Source organism: Anopheles merus, chromosome 2L (assembly GCF_017562075.2).
Source record: "Anopheles merus strain MAF chromosome 2L, AmerM5.1, whole genome shotgun sequence".
In the NCBI taxonomy this organism is placed as follows: domain Eukaryota; kingdom Metazoa; phylum Arthropoda; class Insecta; order Diptera; family Culicidae; genus Anopheles; species Anopheles merus.
In genome coordinates this window covers 24,714,014-24,734,408 of record NC_054083.1, presented here as the reverse complement: position 1 = coordinate 24,734,408, position 20,395 = coordinate 24,714,014, and the positions used below count along the sequence as shown (strand labels likewise).

The 20,395-nt window shown below is 45.4% G+C and overlaps 1 protein-coding gene across 5 annotated transcripts; it reads right to left on the bottom strand.

The window, feature by feature from the left end:
• Window positions 1-224: 224 nt before the first annotated feature.
• On the bottom strand, window positions 225-19,404 carry LOC121594044 (transcription initiation factor TFIID subunit 4-like). Of its 5 annotated transcripts, none has more exons than XM_041916912.1 (11): window positions 19,231-19,404; window positions 15,043-16,950; window positions 12,206-12,370; window positions 11,007-11,180; window positions 9,036-9,572; window positions 8,053-8,166; window positions 7,626-7,964; window positions 3,502-4,638; window positions 3,261-3,434; window positions 3,037-3,162; window positions 225-2,938 (listed from the first exon to the last, which is right to left on the bottom strand). In XM_041916912.1, the coding sequence occupies exons 2-11, from the start codon at window positions 16,321-16,323 to the stop codon at window positions 2,783-2,785; spliced, it is 4,203 nt and encodes a 1,400-aa protein (XP_041772846.1). In that variant the 5' UTR covers window positions 16,324-16,950; window positions 19,231-19,404; the 3' UTR covers window positions 225-2,782. The 5 variants fall into 5 exon arrangements, with proteins under 5 accessions (XP_041772846.1, XP_041772850.1, XP_041772851.1 ...); XM_041916916.1 differs by having other exon boundaries at window positions 3,502-3,933; window positions 7,587-7,964; window positions 19,231-19,403; XM_041916917.1 differs by having other exon boundaries at window positions 3,502-3,933; window positions 19,231-19,403.
• Window positions 19,405-20,395: the final 991 nt, after the last annotated feature.

Here is a 20,395-nt window from a genome sequence, read left to right as displayed (position 1 = left end):
TTTTCGCAACAACGTTCTAAAACAAAATAAACTTCTAGAATTGTTTTCAATCTCAATAAGCTTGGCAGACGGAAGAATAATACAACATTTGAAATTACCGTCTTTCTGCACACGTTCCGTTTACGTTAAACATAAACATTGGTTTTCATAGATTCGGCGTACTTACCTGCACCAAACTTCGTCACCAATAAAGAACAATTGAAATAAATCGCATACTCGTTCGATTCAGTTTTCAACTTTCTATTCTTTTCCGACTTTTCGTGTTTTCACTTTATTTTCATCTAAACCGAAAGTTTGTTTTAGTTCCGTAGATCGTTTTCCTCGTTTGTTTTTCACTCTTTTCACCATTCTGCATTCTGGCGTGCGCGGCACAATACAATACACTAACTTCCCCATCTACTCTACTCCACCATCCTCCACAAGTTGCGCTCCCCCAGTGTACAACGATCTCGCACATGATCGATCGATCATTTTCAATTAAATTGCATACGTTAAAAGTCTAAAATATATATATGTATGTATGTATATGAATATAAACAAAACAAAAACGGAGAACGAACGCAAGGTACGACCGTGGGTGTTAATGATTTCCTTTTCTTTTTTTTACTATACTATATTTCGTCCTTAACGGGATATGACGCCTTTAACGCTTTCGCTAGAGCGCTGTGTCTACATCTTTTCCCGTGCATGGGGGGGTTTAGTGTGTGATTCCAGATTTTTTTTGTTTTCTCTGTTTTGTCACACCGATTCTTTCCACTTAAAAGATTTTTTGTTTTTAGTTCATCCTTCCTTCCCTATGCATTGATTTAGAAATGTCACAATTAAATTAGATTTAATCGCCCAAACACACACACACAAACAGATGTATGCTATTGGAAACCTATTCACATAAATAATAATAAACCTATCCCAGAGCGCGATTTCATCTCTTGGCTGTTGCGTACATTCGTTAGTTTTTGTGTTTATCTCACCTAAGGGTGGGGGAGAGGGCCGGATTTAGCATGGATGTCGTACTTATAATTTAAGAAACAAAACAAACAAAAAATAACGTAACAGCGACTTTGGAGGATAACACATCCAAATTGAACTCTTACTCCTCCTCATTCTTGCTAATCTGGTATGCGGGGCGTTTCACTTTCGTCTTTTTTTTTCTTTTTTTTTTTTGGATTACTGGTCCATCACCCTCTTTCCGGCTGAACATTTACACATACGCACGCAATAGACCATTTGCAACGTATTTTAAACCACGTGGAGCGTGCGTGGAGCAGGGAGAGAATTATCCTTTTTCTTTGTATGATATTGGCAACTTCATCTGTTTTTATCTTATATATTTTCGCCATTTTAACTAGTCTAACCGTTGCATTTTTTGTTGCGTGATTAGCAGGACAACCGTTCCTCGCGCAAGGGGAGAAAAAGGGGCTGAGGTTTGAACCTGTTCTTTGTCGAAAGAAACACGCCGCAACTCAAAAAAGCAGACGAAATAGGAAGGAAACAAATATTAGATAAAAAAAGCTACTTTCTCTCGCTCTAAACGAAATCTACGCAAAAATGTACAACAAACACATATAAACTAATCTTCTCATCGAACACATTGAACTAAAAAAGGACTGTGTTTAGCAGTTAGCATACGCTGGTTGTTTTTTTCTTCTTCTCGTTAAAGTTTATTCCCCCTTTTTCTATTACCAGTTAGCGCCAAGAGACCTTATTCTGGTTTTGTATTTACACTCATTCAATCGCACGTACGCACACGCCCGTTTCATATCACAAGCTGCGGATTATCTGCGAGCTGACATATGACCATCACAACAAAATCGTACACGCGCGCTCGCACACGCCCACACACACACATACACAGCGCAAAACCTAAAAGGTTTGGACCGTTTTAAATCAGAAACTGTTTAGCCGGCCACAGTTAGCCACCGGCTGCAGTTTGCAATCGGCTTTTGTCTGAAGAGACAGACCATCCCCTTTTCCTGCTGCAGGGCCGTCTTGGCAACTGTACACACCCACACACCATAGAGCTTACTTTCCAACACGTTACCTCGCTCTCTCTCTCTTCCTCTTTGCAACCACAAGGTGCCACTGTAAAATGAACTATGAACTTCATTTTGTTCTAAAATTAATTCCCTTTTGCGGAAGTGACAGGGGATTTCTATTTAGAAAATCCTTTCCCTGGCGCGCTGAACTTACGACACTCTGGACTGGCTAAAGACGCTCTCCTGCGAAACAAGGAAGGGTTAGGAATCTATCGTTTATAACATAGAAAATCAGTTCGCATCCTAACCCGCCTCTCTTCTCCTAGCTGCTAGCTGGTTGATGCGCGACAGGTCAAGTAGACATGCAAGATGAATCTGTCCTTCGCTCTTCGCTCTGCTTGGTGTTTGGATCGATCGATATTCACGATCGGAACCACATATGTGTGTACTATCTTTCACTCACACTAGCTCTTCCTTTTGTCTACCCTCCGCTTTCCACAATCGTCTCTCGTTGGGATTTTGTTGATGGATGCAGGAAAAAAATCTACATTTTTGCCATTTGAATCCAACAATTCCTTGCAGCTGCTATTCGGAAGCTTTACACGCTCTTGCCACACTTCCGTTGCCCTTAAAATACACACATTCAGACACGTTTGTGTAACAAAAGTCGCCATCGGTGTGGAAACAAGTGTGTGCAGGTGTGGTAGGGTCCTGCGCTGGAGGAACTCGATCAACAGCACCATCAGCAGCATCATCATCATCCTCATCCGTTCCCTAGCCTCCACCGGCGACAGCAGCACGATCGATCACTTGAGGTAGGCTTTGTAAAGCATCTGACTTTTGCCCGTTTCCCTCTCCTGCTCCAGATAGAACAGCATATCACGCAGGTTGACACGTTTGATGCGCGGCCGCAGCGGGGTGGGCGCCTTCCCGCTTAGCGTGCCGATTCCGGACACTCCGGGCTGTGTGTGGCAGCATTTTTGGATTGTCGCACAAACAACAAACAAGCACAGTTAATTATAAAAGTGTAAAAATAGATGCTTTTATGACGCATTCTTACCGTGGTGGATGCCGAGGCACCTTCCTCCAGTTTGGGCTTCTTTCGCGGCCCGATGGCTTGCAGGGCGGTCAAATTGGCGTCTCGCTGCCGGAGCTCTTCCATTTCGGCACGTTGCATTTCTTTCGCCTAGAAAAACAATATTTTCCATTGAGAGAGAAAGAGAGAAAGCGTTCGATTTGTGAGTTCGGGTTTCGCTGCTTGCCGGGGGCGCTCGCTGCTCTTACCTTCGCCTTCAGCTTGGCCTGCTCCGGATCTTCCGTTTTCGAGCGCGATTTCGCGGCCCGCATCAGCATTTCACGCTCCTGCTCTTCGTGCCGCTTTTGCTCCGCCTTGTCGAGCTCTTCGAGAAACTTTATCTGTCCCCGCACGTCCTTGGTGACTTCGTACCGTGGATCCACCTGAAGCGGAAAAGCGGGTTGCATTAGTAGTGTACACGATAGGAGTGAAAGTTGATCCCCCAGATACCTTGATAATATCTATCCGGTGCTCCGCAATGATGGCCAGCTTCTCCACGACGTTCTTCAGCCGCTCCTGGCAGGCGTGCGATATCAGCACCGCCACCTCGTTGCTCGGCTCCTCCAGCCCGTGCCGCGCTATGATTGCCCGTATTCTCGCCTGCAGGGCGGGAAGGTGCAGAAACACCTCGTCCTTGCACGACCGGATCTGCGTGCCGACGAACTCGGTCGACCCGAGGATGCGCTGCGTTTCCTCCGCCAGGTTGACGCCGCCCATCGCCGCCACATCGTTGATGTCGTCGTCCCCGTACATGGACGCGTGGTGGTGGTAGAACTGCGACTGGGCCGACGCGCCCGCCCGCTTGCTCGCCGCACTCTCCGCGTCCGTGCCGCTCGCGGCCGACGCCGCGCCAGCCTTCTTCTTGGACGCCCCCGAGAGGTTCTGCGATTTAGCGGTAACAGTTTTATTAGTCGATACGGTCGTGACGGTCGCAGCACTGCTGCTGCTGGACGCGCCACCGACGCCGCTTGCTGCCGTGCCGATCGAAGTAGTTCCCGTGGGTGGAGCCGCCGCGGACGCCACCGCCGCCGCCGGTGTGGCTGACGGGACGGAGTTCACTACTACCGTCGCGGAAATGCCACCGGGCGGCACCACCGTTGTCGCTGCCGAGGAAGAGGAGGAGGAAGAGGAGGAAGCGGAAGAAGAGGACACAATGCCGGCGGCGCTCAGCCCGACGGCACTGACCGCCGACGAGGTGAGCGTGAGGGCGGGCATCGTTGGCACCAGGCTGACGGCCGTGCCGCCAATGATGCTGGCGTTCCCTGAGACTGGCTGCATCGGTGGTGGCACTTGGTTCAAACTGACCACCACGTTCCCGCCGCCGGTAATTGCTGTCACTTGCTTGACCTGCGTCGCGGTCGTGCCGGAGGCGGCTGCTGCCGCCGCGGCCGCAACGGCCGCAACCGAGGCGACCGGCGTCTGGCCCCGGTTCTGATTGACCTGCGACTGGAGAAGCTGTTTGCCGAGCCCGCCGGTCGTCACCGTCGTGCCGCCGACGGACGTGACCGTGCGCGACACCGGCGTAGTGGTGCGTATCTGTAACGTCGCCCCAGTACGTGTAATCGAGGTGCCCGATGGTGCGCGAATCTATGGTAAGTGAAGACGGGGGGAGGCAAAAGAGGTTGGACCGGATGGTGGCGGTGGTGTGTGTGTGTGTGTGTGTGGACAGAGGTCCAAGAAATTGAAGAATCAATGTGGTTTTTTAAAGGCGACGCATGCCAAAAGACGCAGCCGGACACCACCGATCATTAGCATCATCATCATTTGTGGGCGAGAAGAGAGAATAGATGAGGGAATAAAACCGTTATTTCATTGTTCTATGGCTGAACCTAGCTACAAATAGGTAAGAGAGAGAGAGAAAAGCTTGGATTTTTGTTTGCGGCAAGACACACTAGTTTTATCGATTGAACTGACCGAAGTATTTTTGAAGCATTCTTGTCCAATTAAATATTCTTACTCACTTTGCAACAATTAAAGGTAACATTTAATAACATTTAACACTATGTTAAAATCAGTTTGAAGAACAAAGATTGAAATAAAACTATACAAATGAACATTTATCGTATGTTGTTCTTCTTGAAGATGAAACATTGAAACGGGCATGAGCGAAGAATTTAAAGGAATGACGAATGGATCAACATTCAGATACATTAAGAAGGTTGAACATGAATTAAACAATTAAAAAGACTCGAATCCATGGACATTAGGACCCTTTATAAAGTAAAAAAAAGACAAAATACTTTAAATTATTTCGGTTATACTTCCAATTTTCCAAATTTAAAAACAAACAAAACACAGTGTATATCTAGCCTTAAACAAAAATGGTTCACTTTTCCCTTTCCCCGAAACTCATCATACATTTATACGAGAGGTTCTCGTTGAAAAATCAGTTTATACCTATTTGGAGATATATAAACACATATTCCATCTTCGTTCAGCGGGTAGAGAGAGAAATTTAGTATCGAGTAACTAAAAAAATATATCATGTAAATTTAACGAACAACAAAACTAAACTTTAAAAACAAACAAAAAAAGAAAACAAAACAACAATTCGATTGCAAGCCGATAATACTATGAATAGCTAATTATGTAAAAAAAGGTGTCATGCATGCGTAACAAGAGTAAGAGGTAAGAGGTTCGATATTAGAGTAGAAGGGAGGATACGGAATGTGTCCTCCCGGTTGCTAATTTAACAATGTAGGCACTATTAATCTAGTAATGAGCGGGTCAGAGAGAGAGAAAGAAGGTAGGGGTAAGTCTAAAGTGTGGAAAGGATATGAGGATATACAACAAAAACCTGGCTGAAAATGGTCTGCGTGTACGAAACACGGCATTAACCACAGCACAAGCGCGACTGCATTTATTTTCAGCTCGGTAAAGGGAACATAAATCCAACACCCAGAGTATAGGAGAAGAGAAGGGAAGATGTAGTCAGTCAGGTATATAGTAGTTATGCGTGTAACAACAAAAAAAAACAAACCCGACTGCAGGATTATAGTGGGTTATTTTTGCATCATAAGAAACATATTTTATCATTCTAATTTTTCAATGGACAAAAACTTAAAATCAATACTATTACTATACAATAATAATAATAATGATTTTCATTTCGCCTGTTCTTCTATTGGTCACTTTTGCAGGTGTTGGAATGATAAAATAAATCTCTAGTAGCCTTCTCTAGGAGGGAATAATAACGATAAGCAACGTTTAAACAAAACGTCTAGAATCACATGTTTAATCGAAGTAAAAAAAACAGCAACATTCCAGTCAGACGCAGTATAATGGATGGGAAATAATAGTGGTTAAGGGCAGGTCAGCAGCAAGTAACAGCAATTATCGGTAAGATATAGGAACAACAACCATGGCATACGTTTGTTTCCATTCACTACGGCACTAGTTGCGAAGGAAAAGAATAACAATGATGCAAACAACCAGAGTAAAAACTACAGTAAAAGGTCGTCCAAACCTTTTCCCAAACTTTAAACGGGAAACGTTAAAGGGGCTCAAAGCAAAAACTCTAACTGTATAGCCGAGAGGGGTGATGCATAAACACGCCAAAAACATTGCACTATGGAGAGGGGAGTTAACTTTTAAATTGATTTAACTTCACGAAGGAGCTTTTAAATTTTGTGACCTTTTCGTCATTTCCTAATATAAATGAATATTCAAACTATGATCTCCGTACAAGGTTCGTCGCTTGTTCGTACTGGTGTTTTTCCGGGCAAATACTTCGATCGGCAACAGCAACAAATTCTCATTCTCGTGCATGTAATCTGTTTGTTTTGGAGCGACAATTCAGCATGAGGGGTGCTGATTTTGATTATAAATTATACATTCTCTGTACCCAAACCCTAAACAAACAGATTACATAACATTACAGCTTAATGTTTTAGTGCAAAGCTTTTTAAAGGGATATGGATCGTTCTTATGGAACAATATAAAAACCATAAAATCTTTTAAAGCATTACGTTAGCATTGTAAACTACGATAGGGCTAATCAAACGTGCATCTACCAAACACACAAACACTGATAAGTAGAGCGAAATACTAGAAGTACACGGTACTAAGTGTTAGCGAAAGAGGTTTACAAATTGTAGCGCTTTTGGAAGGTTACGGATCGAAAGAATGGATATAGCTAACAAACAGAAAAAGTAGAATCAGTAGGAGGAAAGGGGTCATACTACCTACAATAAGGAAATTAACCGGAAGCAACATACAGAGGGGCAGAGGGTGTGCTAATAAGTTGATTAATCTGGTGGTTAGGAAAAGGGCGTTAGCAGTAGTAAGTTCGTAAGTTTAGAAGAAAAAAACATAGATACAGGAAAGGTTGGTGCAGCAAAAGTGTACCACAAAAGAAACAGTGTTTTGCAAGTAAGTATAGAAAAGAAGAAAAGAAGGAGAAAGAAGGAAATTGCAATTTACCAAACATAACAAAGTTTTATAAAGGAAAACCAAAAGGAACTCAAATAGCCATCGATGCCACAAACAACACGGCCACAGAGCGAACACAAATATTACTAAATTTCTCCAAGTACCTGCTGAGCGGAGGAAATGTACGGAGCACTCCCACTCACCGGTAGCAATGCAGGGGGTGTGGTTGAGATGGTTTGTGGCAGCTGCTGGCCGCCCGCCGTCTGCACGATCGTCGTGTGGCCGATCGTGGTCGCGTTCGGTCGGATCTGCTGGGCAGTGATGGAGCGTGGTCCCACGATCGTGGTCGTTGTGCCGCCGGCCTGCTGTTGCTGCTGCTGCAGCGGCGTCTGTATTCGCACGGGTGCCGCCGGCCGGATGGTGGTCTGCCCGATGCGTGGCACCGTCGTCACGCCGGACTGAGAGGTTAGCATGCGGATTTGCGTCTGGCCGACCATGCTGTTCTGCGACACGATCGTCGGTGCGACCGGGCGTATTTGGGCCTAAAAGCGGGAGAAGTAATTAGTTCGACTGCTGAACGACTGTGTACGACGGACAAACATTCACCCCATTCGATTGTGTACTACTTACAGGAATTTGGGATAAGGCGGTAGTGCCGAATGCTACAGCGGTTGAGGGCGGGTTGATACCTTCGATCGTTATCTCTTTAGTCACTAGCGATTGCCTTAGCAGTGGTAAGCTTTTCTGTTGGGTTGGGTATACAACAAAAACATTAGGTATTAGCCATCACTCTCCATCTCTCTCTGTATAATCGGCGTGCTTATATGGTCCGCCCAGTGCTGCAAAATGTCATGAGCATCATCATTCACCAACGAAAACAATGAACATATCCGTGGTAGCTTGATGTTCATTGGCGATACTCAATGAAAGTGAGTCATGACATGCCGAATGCGACGTAAGTGTGTTTGAGTCAAACCCCTTTACTCTGACTGACAAGCTGATCTTAATAATCATGATTTTTTTTTCTGGCTGTAAATAGTGCTGTCAAATGCCACCGTTTAGTCACCAGCACTCATAACTGAAACCAACATCAAATCAGCTCACGTACACAACTAAGATGATCAGAGGTAAAACTCAAACAGTTGGTGCACCAATCACACGCTTGATGACATTTTGTTTGGCACCCAATTCTTGATCACTCACTTGGTCACAACATTTACTGTCAGTGATAATCACGATATTCTTGGAATACCAAGAGTTAGTTGCACACAATGTCTCCCAGCATGTGGTCGCAACTACTGTTAGAGTCTCATCTCTGATCACCACAGTTGAGCTCGTGACGCTGACATTATTTTGTTTCAACTAGAATTTGTCATGACATAGTGACATTTTGCAGAATTGATCACAGTAAACAAAAAGTCATGACATAGTGACTGACCAAGCGTTGGTCGCAAAAATGTCACGAATCATGCAATGATCACACCAATCATTTTGATTATCACCTCTGATTATCACAATTGAGTACGTGACCCTATCATGGATATTGTTTCAGTCAGATTTTTTTATGACATTGAAAATGACATTTTGCAGCACTGGCTCCGCCTTTTTGTTACCTTTAAAAATCCAATCAAGCAGGGCTGCGGACTCGCATTCAGTAGACGCTCGAGTCGCTCGCAAAACTCCGCCGGATCGACGTTCGCGTCCACCAACTCCTGTATCAGCGTTCGCACATTCTGCTCCACCTTGGCCGGTTCCCGCTTGGAGAGTTCGATCAGGTTCGTCAAAAATTTGCTACACTTTTCTTTGGTATTATCTAAGGAGTTTCGCTGCTGGGCCGGCGTCGTGCCGGGCGTGGTAGTGACCACCACCGTCTGCTGCTGCTGCTGCGACTGTTGTTGGCCCACGGAATGAGGTGTTGCGACGACCGTCGTCGTCTGTTGCTGCTGCTGCTGCTGCTGTGCCGCCAGCACGGTCGGTTGCCCTCCCACTTGGGACGGCGAGTGAGTGATCGTGATATTTTGCTGCGCGGCCAGGGCCGGTACCGGCGCAACCGATGCGACCGGCGTCGGCTGGGTCGAGATGTAGCTGGCCGGGGTCGTCGTTATCGACTGAGAGCTTACTATTATTGCACCGGAACCGGATGAATGTGTCTAAAAGCGGACGAGTGGAAGTAAGTATTAGTATGCGGTTTAATGGTAAGAACGAACGGGCAAACGAACATTTAGCAAAAATATACACATCCGTTTGCATAACTCTTTATGATGCTTTCAAAATGGGAAACACTGAGCTAGCAATAGCTGATTCTAGATGCAATCATTCGTTGGACGATTTAAAAAAATAAAACAAATAAAGAAACACTACCGTCTTAGCGCCAATTCATAACTCTGCCTGCTAAGACACGAGCCTATTCATAGATAAACAAATGATAAACATTCAAAATTGATATCATCCAGAGCAGGGATCGCGATTGGCCAATTCGGTGGTTGCATTAGCGAAACAGAAGAGAAATAGCACAGAGGTTTTCTTTGTCAAGTTCTTGCCCTGTTTTGCTGCAAAACATAATCGCAAACCGTAAACCAAACACAAGCAAACCCGTTCACAGCACAATGTTGCTTGTAATAAATAACAATTAATGTCTATAAAAAGCGAAATTTGTTCAATGTTTTGATTCCATTTTTGTACACCGTAACAATCAGCGCGCGCGAGCGCTCACATACACACTGACACGCGCTTGTTGCAGGAAAAGGCGTTACAACAACAACAAAAAATGCATGCAATTGTAGCTCTAATAAACAGAATGTGCAAAAAAAAACCAAAAGAAGCAGGGCGAAGATGCTGTAGTTGACGAATTCGTCGCCTTAAATTATAACGCGAGGAACGAGCTACACCACTTTAGACTGAGGAGCCGCCGTGGAGAGATTAAATTTTGATTGAACCAATTTCATATGATGTCGGTACAGATCTTACCAATTTGTTCGTAGCTCACACCTTTTATCAATAATTATTTTAAACGTTTCCGGACCGTTTCTTGAGAAAATCAGTAAATAAATTTTAAGCATGCGCTTCGTTTTAAATTAAGAAGTTAAATGAAGTTTCTTCTTGCTAACACGGAAAATTAAACCACTTGTTGTAACAGAGGATCAAACTGAAACAAAGCTTCATGTAAACGAAACACTCGAAATTTGTTGCCAAACAATCAAATCAATCTGTCTCTTAAACATGTTCAAACTCAACGGTAAAAACACGCTCCACATCACGCGAACAACACAGAACACGCATTCGTTGTCTTGCGTCGTCCGAAAGGGAGGGTGAAATAATACTAAACAAAACTAACAGAAGAAACTAGTACACAACACAATACGATCAACGAAAACTCAACCAGAGCAAGAGATAGTTTTCCGGTAAACGGTAAACGAAAGGGGGAAAAAACGTAGTAGAAGTAGTAGTAGTAGTAGTAGTAGTGTGTGGTCAACAAGCAAATTCGGTTTGGATTTGGTAATTACATTTTGCTTCTGTTTCACCTGTTGCGCACTGGTGACAATGGTCTTGCGGAGGGCTAATGGAGGACCGGTAAACCTACTTACAGCTGGTACAGTTTGCAACCGTATCGTCTGATTCGCGGACGACCCCGTCAGACCGGCGGGCGTTATTTGGGTACCGGCGGGGGCCGGTCCGATCCGGAGCAGCTGAAACTGGCCCTGCTCATTCTTCAGCAGCAGCGTCGAACCCGGCTGTCCTTGAAGGGCACTTAAAGTGATCTGCGTTTTTGCATTCCAGGTTTCGTCCGAGTGGTTTTTTTTTTTTTGTTCGAAGGGCCAGGAGGAACACGTTGTTACGGCGATGATCACGGGTGCATAAACGAGAATGAAGAAAGAAAGTATTAGTAAAGATTGTTTCGGTGGCTTGTGCGCTCTGCGATTCTAAGTATAACCCACAAACATATGAACGCATAACACGAAATGTAAAACGAACACAAGGGTAATGTATCATATGTTTCTACTTTCTGTGTTGTAGAACTTAATATTAGAAGCATTCCTTGAAGATTTCATTAAAACGATTAAAAGGGACATTCCAAAGCGTATCGTTTGATTTCAGTTTAAGTTAAAAAAAAAACAAGAAAGCAGTTAATTGTAAGTGCATTTTACTTTATACTAAGAAAGCAATACAAAAGTAGCAACAGGAAATTGTATTGTTCCAGTAAAATTTAAAATTGAGGTAAATTGAAAGCAAAACATAATCTCTACCAATTGTCTCACAGAATAGCGTAGTTGTTATAGCTAGAAGCGGTCATTTAGCGTACAACAGCGAACTTGTTAATAAAACATATACAAAAGCAACACAAAAAAGGACAAGAAGATGGCACATAATGGTCACATAAAACAAATAGAAAGCATATGCGTGCGTGCGTGTGTGTGGACACACAAACACACGTACAAACACTATAAGCGGCATATCATAAATTATGAAAGTGTACATCATCGAAACAGCACAGAGTAAATCGTCGCACCCTTACAAGAAAGCCAAACGTAGTATTGCAACAACAAAAAAGCGCTCCTCAACAAACAGCTAACAAGATCACAAAAGTGCAAAAAAAGAAAAGAAAAAAAACTGTGCATTGTTTACGACGAATCTTTTGTGGACTTTTTTGTTTCAAAAGTGTAGAAAAAAACCAGGCAAAAGAAACCCTCAAAATAAAACGGATAAAAGAAAAAGCTAAACAACAACAACGACATCAACGAACTAGATAAGTAAATGGGTGAAAGAAAATTGTTTTGATTCTTACAGCGCTTGCGTTTGGTGGTCTAGTACTAACTATTGGCTGACTACCAATGACAACTCTAGGTGATACAGCGGCAACAGTTTTCTGCTGTGCTTGTGTGGGTTGTGCGCCGGGTCTAACATTTACAATTTGTACACCACCGGGTAAACCGACTATGTTTGGTGTTGCCTACGGATATAATGGGGTGAAGGAAAAGGTCGGACACGAGAAAAGTTTTGCGTTAGTAACATTAGAATGTGGATTTTAAAAACGTAGAAAGAAAAAGAAGGAATTGCGCTTCGTATTCTTAGCTCCCCTATCCTTGACGAATGATAAATCTGAGATCAGAACCTACGAGAGGAATTCGGCGCTACTGGTCGCTGTCCCTTGTCGCTGTGATAATTAGTACAATGTTTAGCGCGCAAGCAAAACGCAACAATAGCAACACAACGCCTTTTTGTTAGCAACATATCCCAAATATTTTACATATTCTTTTCTTCACATTAAAAAACGGCCCAAAATTCCGTTTGATGCGTGCTTCCTTTGCATCATAAAAATCTCGACCACCCTCCCCCTTCCACTGCCCCGTTCGCATATGATCGCTCTTCTCCGCATAGTTTCCAAGCTACAAAAACCGGCAACAAGTCGCGAGCACACGCACACGCACAGACAAAGTAACCGTCAAGAATGAAGGTCAATGACACGGTGAATGCGAATCCGGCAACCGGCTTCCTTCGGATTCTCGTCCGCCCAAAGTCTCTCGCTTATTCTCGTACGCACACGCGTGTGTGTGTGAGTGTACATGCCAATGTTTGGACAGACAACAAAAGCTGGTATAAGAGCTAATTCCAGGTGCGTTTGGCGTTTGACAATCGCGGTCTGGTTTCCGTTCTCCTCCAGCAACTAACTAAACGCCTCCGACCGAGGCGAGTGACATGGTAACAAATCACACACGATTCCAAAATCAGCTGGATTTGCTGTCAAAACCAACACAAAAGCACCAAATCATCAAAACATACACAAATCGAGAGCGTGTAAGTAGGAAATGGCGCTGACGGGGTGGAGGTGGCGGCGGCAAATAACCGGCAGCAGCAGATCGCTCATGATGATGAGCACACACCACCACCATCGGGATGTTAGTTGATGTTTTGTTTTCTTTTCGTTATCCTTCCTTTGCTGCTCTGCTGCGCGGGGACGTCAATAATAAAAACCGCCAGCCATGGCAATTACGCGCGTCTCGGATGCTGCTGCCCGCTGCTATCGCCGGAGACACACGAAACGCGAGAAAAAGGCCCTTGCACAGACGGCCCTCAACAGCATACTGCTACTGAGCGAGAGTGCGCGGTTTATGTTGCGAGAGAACGAGAGAGCGCAGCAGAAACACACGCCCGCAAACGTCACATGCGTTTTATGTACCCTTCGAGGGGGGGGACGGGCGGTTGGTGGAGTGACTGACTAGCTGTTGGTGTGTGTGGTTGCGTGAAAAACGCGGGATTTCCTTGCCGTCGATGACTTTTCAAGTTCGACAAGTGTTTGAAGTGGTATTTGAGCGCGCACACACACACCAACATACGCTCACAGTTCATTCCATTATAGGTCTCGGCCGCAAGTTAGCTTGGAGGGATTTATGCAGCTGCTGCTACTTGGATAAGCGCGATTCAATGCTTTATATCAAAACGGGAAAATTTCCTTAAATGAAAAGCATAAAATTAGTTTTAAAAAATCATTTAAGCAGCATAGTATTTACTGCTCGCATTAATAATACAACACACCACCTGTGTACGCGCATCCATACGAACACGTGTGGGTTTACAATTACGCTGACGGAAGTGAAAGTCGGCGGCTGCCATCCAGCAGTTTAACACAAGCCGGGCAGGGCGAGCCAACACAACCGAGAAACGCAAAAGGCGGATTTTGTGGCGCACAGAAAACGTGTTAGCAACCGTCGAATTGATTGCAGGACCAAACATTACAAGAAAACTTCTAGAACATGTTTACATAATAATAAAAAAAAACTGTCAATTATTCAGCTCATAATTACAAATCTTCACAATAAAAAAACGAAGTCCCATGGATAAGTAGCACGTTTTGCCTTCCACCCAAATCAAATTCGAAACCATTCCACGCAATCCCGCACACGCGTGTATGTGTTGTTTGCGGACTTTCTCCGATCATCTCACGCACGCACCCACCTACCGAAGAAAGTTGTACGCGTATCCTGCCGCGCCTATCAGCCCCTATATTAGATTGTGTCGGAATTTCCGATCACTGCACCAGGAGCCACCATCATCCAGTGCCGATGTAGTGGTAGGCGCGCGCCTGCTCTCTCATTGCAAAACCTGTGTGTGCCAATGTGGTAGTAATGTTTACATCCTTTCCAATTGGTCGTCAGTCACTGACACCGGCAGTCCAATTTCACCCCCCTACCAGATGGGATTTTGCTCTCAATAAACCCACCCCAACTAGAGACTTGACAGGTGAAAGGCACTGCCTTAGTCACACAGCCGGTGGGAAAAAAGCCGGTCCAGAGCCGGCAAACGAATTAATTACACATAAAATCCCGACGAATCACGACGAAGGTAAGTCACACACATTAGAATGGGTTAGAAAACAGCGCGCAAAAACACCATCACGTGTGTATGTGTGTGTGTTGTTTGTTAGTAATAACAAAAAGGACAGATTTCAGATCTTCACGACAACAGTTCATAGAAAAAGGGCGCAACAACACGACGCGTTTTTAACTCTTGCGAGAGGCAAAGAAAGGAAAAAAAGAGTTCGAATGTTAAAGCACACACCCACGCAGCAGAAAAAAAACTATAATAAAAGAAGTCAATGCCTCCTGTGGCCCTTTCTTCCTCTACCTGATTGTTCATCGGTTTCGAAACCGTCACGATGCCGGGCGCCCCGGCATTCATGACCGTGTTGCCGCCGGACGCGTTCTTGATGATGATCGTCTGCTGGCCCGGTTGCTGCCCCGGTTGTTGCTGCTGCTGCTGCTGCTGGCCGGCCTGGTTCACGACCGTCGCCTGCTGCTGCTGCTGGTGCTGCTGGATCGTGGCGCCGGTCAGCGTTTTCGCGCCGCCAACGCTCGTCTGGATCAGCTGCGGCTGCTGGGACATGGTGAGCGTGCCCCCGTTCGGCAGCGAGGACGGGGTCAGCGTGACCCGGTTGTTGTTCATGTTGAGCACCGCCTGTGGACCGCCGGCAGGATAAACCAGCTTCACTGGTTCATTCTTTGGCATATTCGACGACGTTACGATGTGGTGGTGGTGCGCGTTGCTGCTCAGTACGATGTTCCCGCTGCTGCTGACGTTCGTCGGCTGCTGCGGTGGGACGTTGAACGGCGGAGGAGGAGGATGCTGGTGGTGCTGCTGACCGCCAACGACGGTAGTGCCGCTACCGCTGCGCGCAGGCACCACGATCTGCTGGCTGATGATGTTGACGGTTCCGCCGCCTCCGCCGCCGGTTGTACCCCCCGTGGCAACCACCGTTGCTGGGTGCGCGTTACGTTGCAGCTGATGCTGCTGCTGCTGCTGCTGCTGCTGATGTTGCTGCTGAGCACCACCGCTATTATTATTATTGCTGTTCGATAACGATACACTCACACTACCAACGCTATTATGGTTATTAGCGCTGCCGCCAACAACCGTTTTGACACCACCACTACCACCACTACCGCCGATCACTGTGCCCGTCGTCGTCGTCGAGGACGTTATCGAGCTGTGCACACTCGCGTTCACCACGAACGTCTTGCCAAGGTTGTTGTTGTTGGTCGTAATCGTATTGTTGTTAATGATAGCACTGCCACCGTGGTTCGCACTATTATTCGACACTATTTCACCATTCGTAATGAGGCCACCGCCGCCGCCGACGACGACGTGCTTCTTCGACACTGCTGCTGCTGCTGCTGGTGGTGAAGCACTGCTACTGCGATTGCTGCTGGCACCAGTCGCCGTGCCCCCATTAGACAGGACGGCCGTCGTTTCGGTGCGTTTCCCACCGTCGACTTGTTGCACTCCTGCCGCTGGCGCTTGGTTCGTGTTCACGTCCAGCTGGTTTTCCAGCGTACCGACAATCGCATTCACCGCGGACTCGTCGACGTCTGATTTAAGAGCTTCCTCCAAAAAGTTGGCAGACGCCATTTTCTTCCGTCGCGAACCCACTGCCCATTTTTAGTCGGACGCAACTGCACAACTTCGTTAAGTAAAGATGGATGAATATGGGTTTGACGTTTTCGTCAAGCGACCACGGCGGCGCACCGCTCTGACACTTCGGTGGGGGCAGTGCGATGGTTTCGTTAAGCACGAACGCGCGTGCACACACGCAAACTCACACACAAATATACACACAAACACACGGACGCGGGCCGCTGTTGCTGGGGTTTTCGATTTCGCTCGTTCGTTCAATTGCGCGCTCTTTTGTGCTGGTCGGACAACAGCAGGGCACGCTGCTTTCGGCGCACCGACGGAAAGGTGCTACGGATGCGACCGATCTGCTGGGGCAAATTAGCTACCACACCACACACGGAGTCACGGGCAGCGACAGTCACGCCGCACGGCAGGGAACGGAAAATAAACACTCGATGCGTTCTTCTTCGTTCCGCCACCAACAACACATTCATCTTCCTTCGCCTGCGGCACCAACCGTTTGACGTAACACACACGCGCGCACTGCTTGAACAGGGGGCATGTGCAGGGTTTTTCTGCCTCCTTTGCGGAGCTGGGGGTTTGATTTGTTTTTGTTTGGTTTCACTCTTTTCTTGCGATGGCCTGGAGGGTAGAGAATGATATGGGCTGATAAATAATACACTCGGTAACTATTAAACACATTATAGAGCTAATTCACAAAACACCACAATGTTTCCTGTGTTAATGAAAGTCACAATTTTAAACGTTTTAACGTAGTCAAAACAAAAAACATTAAAGTTGCATTTTTTATGCGAACTGAATTCGGTCAACCAGAAGAACTATAAAGTTTAAAATAACAATATATTTTTCTAGACTTGAGCCCCTTTTAACAACGCTGAACCATAACAAAGCAACTAAACAATAATTTAATGGACGAAATTAATCCTCATATGACACAACTGTTTTTATCAACAATACAAACTAAGCCAATCAATAGAAACAAGTCCATTACCCATAATGTAATTTAAAGAAGAAAATATTCTACGTTCTCTTCAACGAGTAATATCCTTCCAGATAAAAATAAGCTACTTTACTTTCATTGAAGGCGAAAAACCATCGAACAGTTAAATAATCTGAGCTCCTAAATGATAATAACAAAACCAGTCTCATTCCAATTTTTTCCTTGTAAGTAGTATAATTGCTTAATTGCTCTACATATTATACATTAAGCGTCTCCTATCAAAAGCTTTGCAATTTATCAAAAAAAAATTATTGCAAGGGGCAGTCCCGTGTTTCAGTCGTCAACTCGAACGACTCAATAACATGCCCGTCATGGGTTCAAGCCTATAATGGACCGTTTTCCCGTAGCAAGTAAAATAGAAGCCAAATAGAAGAGGAACTTATTGCAAAGAAAGCAAAAAAATAGATAAAAAAAAATATTTTGATTTTGAGATTGTTTAAACACAGAAATAAAATTTCGACTCCGGTAACTTTTCATTGCACCGACACAAGCGTCGAACCCTTTTCGCCGATCGTTTTTCGCTCGACCCGAACAGCGTTTCGTTAAAGCGATTCGTTAAAACGGCTCGCTGACGTTTGCTTCGTTCAAACAAGCGAACGATTTTCAATGCCAATCAAAAGACCGCGTTCCTTTCGCCAGTGTCCTCCTGGTTGCCTGATATCGAGCGCAAGCCAACGCGAACGGGCTTCTCTACCGTGTCCGGAAATCAATCGATTCTCCTCCTTCGCGTAACGACGATCGCCTGCGTAAAACCCGCCCTACCCCTTTCCACCCAGCAGAATGACGATGCACCACAGCGTTGAGGTGGAGGCGTTGCAGAAAGAGAGAACGGGACATGTAGAAGAAGCACTTCACACGATAAGGAGAAGAAATAATTTTCTCCTCACACACACACACACACTAACACACACGACATACACATTTCCATAGCGTCACTCGCACCGCGTACCCACACGGGATAGATGCTTGCCTTAGCACTCTGTGGAGTACAGCAAGCTAAAATGCACCACCACCACTTTCTTTGTGATGATTTTTTTTTCTACTTATTCACACAACTCTAAATTTTATCTCCTCTTAAAAGGGGGAGAACCATTATGCACATATTTTCACCAAACAGAACCAACATCGATTCCATTCCAAGCACTTTTTGCATGGCAACCACAGACCGATAGCCGTGTGTGGGGTGGAAACGCAACGCGAACCGGTTGCTGTGAGGAAAAACGGGCTGCACCACGGCTTCACACACAGGGAGCCATCGGAAGTTCGATGACACCAGCACACGATGACGATGTACGCTGGGGGCGAAGGGCGGCGCTACTTCCTTTCTCGGCCACTGCCACCTGAATTTTCTCAAATAAAACTGCTCGCACCTGCACGTAAAAAACGAACTTCACTTTCTCTGAATTATGAAACCTTCCCCGTTCCATATCGTACAGCTCTACACACGCCTGATAAACACACTCACACAGAAAAGTAGACCCTCGTCATCGCTTTCGATGCACCCGGACGGTAGACGACGAGGACGAAGACGCCGGACGGGAAGCCACTTGAGAGACGCTACCCCTCACCCCGGGCAGCAAGCCTTCCTTCGGCTTCCCGTGCCCGATCACAGCAGTATTCATTCGCACACATATTGCCTTCGGCCAAAAACGGATTTCAAGGATCCGAGTAGACATTTTTGCACGTACGCACCCAACCACCGTCACCACGGTAAACCCACACACACATATACGGCCCAGCAGGAAGGAAAGAAACTCGACTCGGGTCTCTTTATCGCCGCCACGCCAGAAAAATCACATCCCGGAACTCCCGCAACACAGGCAACAGAGAGCACGGGCTTAATTGTGCTTCGTCACAGCCCTTGTCCCAACACACTCGCACGACTACGGGACATCACCTACCATTGCTATACCGAGGGCAGCATTTTTTAAGTGAAAAACGCTCGCGAAACTAAATTAAAAACCGAAACGAAGGCGGAGTAGGGTTCCTGGCAAATCGAAATCGTCACACACGCACACACGATTAGGCGTTTTTTCATGGACCACCACCGTCCGTGGCAGACTGGGCCGGGTCGGCTCATGCGTACCCGTTTTGACGTTTTGCTCACACAGACGCCAGGCGTTTGACGGTTTTGACGTTTCAAGTGCGATCTTGAAGAAAAAAGATTATTTTTTACGTAAATAGAGAAATTATTTCAAGTTATTGGTTTTTTGGTCCTTTAAATTATTTCTGGTGTCTAAACAATCAACATTTAATTTTTATTGAGAAAAAATCAAAACACCTATTGTCAACCTAACGTCTGATGCGCCCACGTTCATCAAGCGTCAGACGTTTGTAGATGAATTCAAATAGACTACTTTAAATCCGTTTTTATTAATATTTGTTTGTTTTGCTCGATCAAAAAGGACGTTAATGTCTAAATATTTAACTTTTAAAATAAACATTTATATTTCTTGTCACAAAAATGATTTAATTTTTATAACTAAGATCTTGCGATTGAACGATCTTGCTAGTTGGCTACAAATCGATTGACGATTCCACCGATCCAAACCGAAATATGAATAACCTTTTCATTGCATGCTTGCATTTCCGAGAAGCTGATCACCAAGGAAGTAGTGATAGGAGCTCGGAATCGGACCTACCCGATTCCGATTCCGGAGCCGATATTGGTGCCGATTTCGAAGCCGATTTCGAAATACAGTACTGTCTCCGGAATCAGAATTGGCTTTAGAATCAGAATCGACCAAGGAATCGCAATTTTCTCCGGAAACGAATTCAGAACTAACCCCAAAACTTGAATTGATTCTGGAATGACATTCAGTTCTTGAATTGTAATAAAGAGGTTCCACAGTGAAATCAGTCCGAATCTCCATGATAATTGATCGTTTACAAGTAAATTTGGATTCTTTGCGGCCATCAATACGTAAGATCATTGGACTCAAACGCCTATTCTTATGGAGATGCCGAAACCCATTCCGAGTCCGGAGCCGAATCTTGAACCAGTTCAGGAGCCGATTCCGATTCCCGAGCTGACTCTGATTCCGATGCCTAGGCCAATTCCGGAGC